Genomic DNA, 7,922 nt, shown 5'->3' on the forward strand with positions numbered 1-7,922 from the left:
TGTGAACAGTGATAGTCTGCCAGAAACTGATTTCTGCAGGTGAAATACTGCCTTTTATGAGTATATTGGCGCTTTAAATGTATTTCAACTGGTAAAAAGGACTGGATTCGTTATAATCTAGGGCACAGAGCAGGTAAAATAATGGACAGTCATAAGGATAATTGCAATAAAGATCAATTCTTTATTTAATACATAACCCATCCGTAAATCATGTTGATAACAGTCTAGTGTCCAATTATAGGCCTAATCAAGGATATTTTAAATATAAACACATAATAACACTGTGATCACGTAAATGTCATTCTCTGACCTTTGCTATAACCACGGACATAAAGCGTGGATGTACCGTAACATCTACAGCAGGCTCATAATAATAATGATAATTACTGTTTCGCATAAAGCTCCAGTAAACGACTCCAAATCAGTTCATACATGTAATATCATATGTGATGAGTTTATTCAAACGGTTTTTAAAAGGGTGAATTATGATTTAAAAAAAACACGATGACGTGGCTCTAAAAATGTCTCCCATTTGATTTTTTTAATCATATAATAAGCAACTTCCAGGCGCTGACGACCCGCTTACGAAGAGTGTCACGTTCGGCTATCTTCGGCTAAAGTCGGGTCCAACGCTCGAGGTCGACGCTGTTTGGCTGGTAGCGCGTCACGCCCACACAGACATACATAAGCATCTGCTACACGTGATGTCACCGCAACACCCACAAGGTTACGGCTCCGCAAACGCACGCTGGAACAAGAATGGGCTCTCAATTGACAACTGTGTGCCGGGCGGTCACCATCTGAGAGGATGCACATCGCCGACTTTGTGTCTGGATCGTTTGCAGGTAATCGAGCTAGCTTGTTTCGTGGCTCGTTAGCATGAGCTGTTTGCTAAAGAGATAGCTACTGTGTGTGTGTATGCGTGGCGAGATTACAATAGGACGACAGCGTGTGAGGAGATTAGATAAACCTAAACTCGGATGCGTCAAACTGTTAGTTGTGGCATCTAAACATCTAGAATGTACTGTATTTCTGTAGGCTAATGAAGGCGCCATGTTTGCTCTCAACCATTTAAGTCTATTTGATGTTTAGGAAAGGGATTGCACCAACACCTGAAGCAAGCACTTAAGAGATCAGAAAACTTATGGAAACATTGTGACCTTAAAGTAACACCTGTGTGTCAGGTCCAGAATTACAGTAAAGTCATGGGATCAGGGAGAATGCAATAAACAGATGAAGATTTGCTGTGGTTGAATTATCTCCTCAGCGTCACATTTGGCCTCCCTGTCAGCTGCACTTTCATATATAAAAAAAAAACCTGCAACCTTGAGCATCTCTGTGCCAGATGTGTCCTTGACGCTGTTTTCTCTCTGGAAACACACAGGGGCATGTGGAGTCGTAGTGGGCTACCCTCTGGACACCGTGAAGGTACAGTATGTAGAATGGTTGGCTTGTATAAAGAGTTTTTTTGTTTTTTTTATATACTTTGTTTTTACATGCTATCCGCCAGCACAGTACCGGAGCACTACGTGGTTTTGAAGACGGAATCCAAACTCAGAATTGTAATATATACATTATAAATGAGGTGATAATACAAACGAATACAAATTATTTGTATCATCGCTGGATAAACAAGCTGTTCTAAGAGGAGAGTAAGGTCCCCAGAACATTGTTTTAAGCAAGAAAGGTGGCAGGGTCCGCCACATGTAAACAAAGTAAAGCAGTATATTTTTTTTCAGTTTACTCAGTCATGAAAACGAAGGGTTAGCTGTAGTGTATGCATCCCTAATGGTAGCCCTAGTGATATTTATTTTGTGAAACTAGTAGATTTTTAAAACTTGCGGAACACATATCGCTACATTATGTGGCTCTACAAAGGTGCAGCAGCTCTAGGCCATCAACGCTAAGATGGCGTTGTTGGCGCACTGACTTTAAAGGTGCACACCAGCACATACTGTGTGTAAATTGTTAAGTCGTCTAAAGCAATTTGGCTTTGTATTATTGGCTCTATTTATCATCTATAATTTCATTATCGGCCGAAAACCGATCATCTCAATTTTCCATTATCATTATTGAGTTTGTTTAGGTCTTTCTCTTCTGATTTAAATTGTTTTCCCCAACACCACGTAGTGCTCCTTTAATCATTCTTATTATTCAGTGTTGGTTGTGCTCGTTGCTAGCTGTATGTCTGTATCTGTGCACACTGAGAGAAATGTAAACCAAAATGTCAAATTCCTTGTTCACAGCATCAGTCAAGTCAACCATGTGCTTCATCTTTCCAGGTCCGGATCCAAACCCAGAAACAGTTCAGCGGAATATGGCATTGTGTGGCGACGACGTTTTCCAAAGAAGGGGTGGGTGGAGCTGTCGTGGTAATGTGCCTGTCATAGAATGTTTCTCAAATTGTTCTAACAAGTTTGCTGAGAAGGAAAGCAACAGGGAGTATTATGTAAGCCGAGAAACTGAGGCGACCAACTATAAGACAATAACGTGAAGGTCCGAACCAGGTTAATGTGGCCACACCCAAAGAGTCTGCAGGACCAGTTGGACAATGTTGGAAAAGAAGCCTGTGTGGCACATGTGCAGACCTGCCCACCCGACTCATGATAGCATGATTTGTCACTCAGAAGTATGCAGAAAGAATGTGGCGCCTCTTGAATTTCAGCTGTAGTCATGTCTTATAGTTTTAATCATTTTGACGTTGTTATTCCTCTGCATTGTGATGCAGAGATACATTTACTGCCAGCCAGCTAATTCTTACATATTGCTCCTTTAAATGAACGATAAGATATTGGATTTCTAGCCACATTCACATGAGCTGGACATTTTCTTGGCCAGAGATGGACAGAGCACTCGACCCCAGAACTTGAGTAAGAGTACAAATGCTACTGGTCAAAATTTACTCCGTTACAAGTAAAAGTAGCTCAGTCGACATGTTACTCGAGTAAGAGTAAAAAAGTACTTGCTTTTAAAGGTACTTAAGTATCCAAAAGTACATGCTTTTAAATTTACTTTAAGTAAAAGTAAGAGTAAGAGTAACAGTAAATTTCTTATTTTTCACATCAATGAATTACTATAATCTTTTCTAAATGAATTTAAGGACCTTTTAACTCTTGTTTCTGAGAATTAACTCTTTGAAACCACCTGCACTGATGTGCTTGCTTTTAGAACCACAATGTTATATAAAGCCTGCAGAAACACCTATAAAAACAAATACAATGAATGGGATCACAGGAGGACAGCACAGTGATGTTGATAGGTTTTCAATGTAGTGAGTCCCCGGGACACACAGGTGGTGAGTTGAGTGGGTCCCTGGGAAATTCAATGGGTCCCGACTCCCCAGTTAAAAAAATGTATTTCTTTCTTATATTTTTCTCCTTCTTAAATTTTATTGAGTGTTAAACTCCTTTGATGGTGGTATGATATGGTTATAATAAACGGATATATGATGATAAATGACACTTAAATATTAAATCTGTGTCTTTAATAACCACACCCTGACATTCGTTTAATTATAATATTTACAATAGAAGCCTACTGAAATTGTACTTTTTCTTTTTTACCATTAAATGTTATTTTATACATTATCATATTTTATAATGTTCTGTCATGGACTATGTCACTTCACTGCTAACAGAAAAGAGAGCTGCTCACTGCCAGTTACAGCTTCTTATCTTGATCTGCAGTCTCTGTTAATTTTTTGCCATGAATGTTTTTATTTGTACTTAGATTATCAAAAATCACAGTTACATGTCAGGATGTGGTTATTATAGACAGATTAAATATTTAACTGTCATATGTCATCACAGTAACAGCGTTACATACATCAGCAGCTGTAAACACATAAACACATTATAAAACACATCATGTGGTTTGGTGTCGACCTGTATACTGAACGTATCAGGACTAATCAATGTTTATAATCATCAGAGAACGTTACAGACATTGTTTTTGGTTGCTCTCCGTTTCCAGAGAATTCACAGAGAAGCTGGAGAAGTTTGTGACATTTTCAACCCGGATTTTTGTGAGGAGGGAATTAAACGCCTGTCCCAAATAAACGCCTGGTCTGTTAAGTGGTTGAGACAAATAAATCTAACTTAGCAAGAGAGGCGGGACTTAGGGCAGAACAGCCAATCATCAGCCGGTCAGTCCCAAAGCCGGTGTCAAGTTTGAAGCAGCAACAGGAGAGGGAGGGGGAGAGGAGGCAGCTGCAGACTAAGCGGCCGCAGTAAGGCGTTTTTGCAAAACTGCAGAAAAACTGCAGAAAAAGTGTGGGTGTTGAATCCTCTCACCGGGAAAAGTTTGGGTGTTAAAACACACACATCCCCCACGGGTGCGACGCCCTTGGTTGAAAGGAAATCAGCGGTGACGTGCTAGTTGTTTTGGTAGCGGCTAAATTAGGATGTCGCGATACTTTGTACAGGGGATCACGTTTGTGCCGAGTAGATGCGCAGAGGGTTGAAACAGCGCTTGTCCGGTCTGCTAACAATAAGGTTCCTTTTGCCAGTTACTGTGATTAAACACGAGTTGTTTAATGTTCACAATGTATCGTTTTTCATGGGAAAAATGAGGTGCGTCACCGGGACGCATGGATAGTGAGTTTAGTGCGTCCTTTCAGATTTTAATGCGTCAGGGACGCAGGACGCGTACCTAGCAACATCACTGCAGCAGATGTTGCAGATGCAGATGTTTATTAACAATCATTAAAACTGTAACCAAATGAACCTGCACCGTCCAACTAACTCTATCATTTAGCTAAGTTGGGAACTGGAACCCCCTCAAAGACCAATGTTGTCCCCAGACCACTGGTTGAGAATCACTGCTTTACAAAAACCTACATTTGATGCAGCCATTGTCGCGGTTTTGTGTTGACAAACGCAGTCGAGAGCACGGTTACTTTGGTGATAGGTTTCCTTCTTTGACAAACACAGCTTGTGTCCAATAGTATTTTAGAAAAAAATAAAAAATAAAAAAGAGAGCAGACCTGAAAGTAACGAGTACTTTTCAGCCTTCCTAGAAATTAACTTGAGTAAAAGTAAAAATATTTGTCTTTGAAATGTATTAAAAGTAAGAGTAATAAGTACCAAAAAAATCTAATACTCAAGTAAAGTACAAATCCTCTGGATATGTACTTAAGTACAGTACTCAAGTAAATTTACTCCGTTACTGTCCACCACTGTTTTTGGCATTAGGTGGTACTTCAAAACTTCCTTCAAGGTTGGCAGGTCGGACTGTGTCACTGTTGATTGTATAATAATGTCAAAGGTGAAACAAAATGTGAATTACACATTTTCAGCAACCTATTTGTATGAAGAAAGGTTCTGGAATTCGGATACAATTCGCCCACGTCAGAATAATAAAACAGATAATTGCTCTTTAGTCAGAAATGTTTTAATGTTTTGTTTCTTTCGCTTGTGTCGTCAGGCGCACGGCTTCTTCAAAGGCATGTCCTTACCCCTGACCACAGTCACTCTGACGTCCTCGGTGTCGTTTGGCACATACAGGAACTGCCTGCAGTGTCTGGGCCAGATGCGGAGAGGTGGTTCCGGTCCAAACACCAAACTAGAAGTCTTCCTGTCCGGTATGGCGGGGGGTATAGCTCAGGTAACTCATGCAACTTTACAAACCGGGTGAAAGCCGTTGAATCGCGTGCAGAATGTGTTTCATTACACTGTACAAGTTGTGTGAAATTATATTTCTACTTAACCTAACACGCACAAAAAAAGACATGTTTAGTGCTCGCTGTCGAGACTCCCGCCACTGAGACTCCTATTTATCTGCCTCCAACAGACATCGGTGATGTGTCCAGGTGACCTAGTGAAAGTACGCCTGCAGTGTCAGACAGAGTCCAAGCGAAGTGGAGCCAAACCCAAGTACCACGGTCCAGTCCACTGTCTACTGAGCATCATCAAAGAGGAGGGCGTCAGGGGGCTGTACAGGGGAGTGCTCCCGCTCATGCTGAGAGACGGGCCGTCATTAGCCACGTATTTCCTGACGTACGCAACCGTCTGCGAAATGCTGACGGGCAGCGGCAAGACGAAACCAGGTGAGCGAAGGAAAACAACTCGCACTCGTCATCACCGAAATGGAAGAGTAGGAAATCCTGTAATCTGAAAAGTAAAAAGAGTAAAAAGTACAATATCTGCCTGAGATGTAGTGAAGTGCAAGTATCACGTTGCATAAAACTGGAAATACTCAATCACATTCCACAGCTGCTTATATGTGCCAGCACTTTGAATTTATCTTCGTGGATGCCAATGTGAAATGTTTAAATGTCACCGCACGGTCTTTTCTTAATTCCTCCAGACTGGGGTGCCGTGATGCTCGCCGGGGGAATTGCAGGAATCGCAGGTTGGACGTTAGGAACCCCCATGGACGTGATCAAAGCCCGCCTGCAGATGGACGGCGTTCGGGGGACGAGGAAATACAAAGGTCTTTTTCACTGCATCGCGGAGACGGTGAGGGTGGAGGGACCTGGCGTGTTCTTCAGGAGCTTGGGCATCAATTACCTGCGCGCGTTCCCCGTCAACATGGTGGTGTTCACCGCGTACGAGCTCGCCACCGGCGTCCTCCAGGCCGGACCTGACAGCGCTGAGCCGCCTCGTTTAGGGTTTGAATAGTATCGACTACCTCGAGACACAACGACTCGTGTTTTTTTCGGGTTTTTCTGTCCGTGTTTGTTTGTTTGTTTCAAAGGTACTCAGCAGGAAAATGTCAGTGGAGTTGCGATGATGATTTTAAGGAATGATTGTTACAAGTCTAATGTGCCGTTTGGAAGGGTCATGTATCATTACACACTCAGGAGTAATTGTCAGTAATGGTCACAGGTTGTACCATAGGTTGGACCAGCGGGGCTCTGACCACTAGATGGCACCCCTGGCCAGCTTGTTACATTATTATTATTTTTTTAATTTCTGCTCTCTGTTTTATGACAGGAAGTCTGTTGTACTGGGCTGCTTTGAATTTAGAATTTATGAATGAGCTGCAGCACGCACAATTATAAAGCAGCGAGGATGAAACCCGTCCATGCCCACGCAAGCACGTCCGCACATCAGAAGCGCCGCTGCAGTTTATTTCCAGCTGAGTAGCAAAATGGCAAAGCTGGATAATCTTAATGAAACACCATATGTTAATATTTTAACCCTTGATGAACTGGACTTAAAAAAAAAAAAAAGGGTGTTTGTATAAATGGTAGTATGATAGGAAGGGTTGATTTATCAGGCTGAATGTTTGTATTTCAGTGGACAGACTGAAGAAGAAGCAAACATTATCCATGTTAGCTTATTTATTTTATTCCATCCCTGTCTTGAACACGTTGAGAACTGTACTTTTATAATACAAATACACATTTGTACAATAAGTACAGCTACTGATCTGTGTATGCATTTTAAGGGCTGAAGGTTGGTTTAAGTTCTCTGAGCGACCAGGGGAAAACAATTCTCAATTATTATATGTATATTTATATAATTATGATGGAGATGCTTATTGTGCCTTGCGTAATAAAGGCAGTTCTACAAAGCGATTAAATGTTGTGTTGATTTCTGTGACGTCACTGCACAAACGAGACAAAACCAACGCATGTGGTTTCACAGACGCAGAATGTTTGCGGTGGAAAAAGCTTGGAAGTTAAGCAGACACTGCCGTCTTTTAGCCGGTGAAAACACTTTTGTATTTAAGACTGTTCCCCTTTACAAGATAAAGACCCTCACTGACTGATTGACTGATTCCGTTTCTTTCATGTGATATACAGAATCAAAGATCTGTGTCATACACATTACAAAGAAATGGTGTGAATGTCTGCCTTTATTTGAAAGATATGGAGGTGGGTGGATCATTAATACATTTGGAACCCAGTTTTTAATCTCTGTCACTTTTAAGGGTACTTGTGTTACAGTCATTCATCACTTTCAGTTACACCTGTG

General features: G+C 41.4%; 1 protein-coding gene across 1 annotated transcript; it reads left to right on the top strand.

Annotated features, from left to right (window-relative positions):
• Positions 1-631: 631 nt before the first annotated feature.
• Positions 632-7,522, top strand: slc25a47a (solute carrier family 25 member 47a). Its single transcript, XM_030404382.1, has 6 exons — positions 632-845; positions 1,385-1,428; positions 2,283-2,354; positions 5,425-5,604; positions 5,791-6,046; positions 6,307-7,522. The coding sequence occupies exons 1-6, from the start codon at positions 809-811 to the stop codon at positions 6,618-6,620; spliced, it is 903 nt and encodes a 300-aa protein (XP_030260242.1). The 5' UTR covers positions 632-808; the 3' UTR covers positions 6,621-7,522.
• The last annotated feature ends 400 nt before the right edge of the window (positions 7,523-7,922 follow it).

The sequence above is a fragment of the Sparus aurata genome, chromosome 22, assembly GCF_900880675.1.
Source record: "Sparus aurata chromosome 22, fSpaAur1.1, whole genome shotgun sequence".
NCBI classification, from domain to species: Eukaryota; Metazoa; Chordata; class Actinopteri; order Spariformes; family Sparidae; genus Sparus; species Sparus aurata.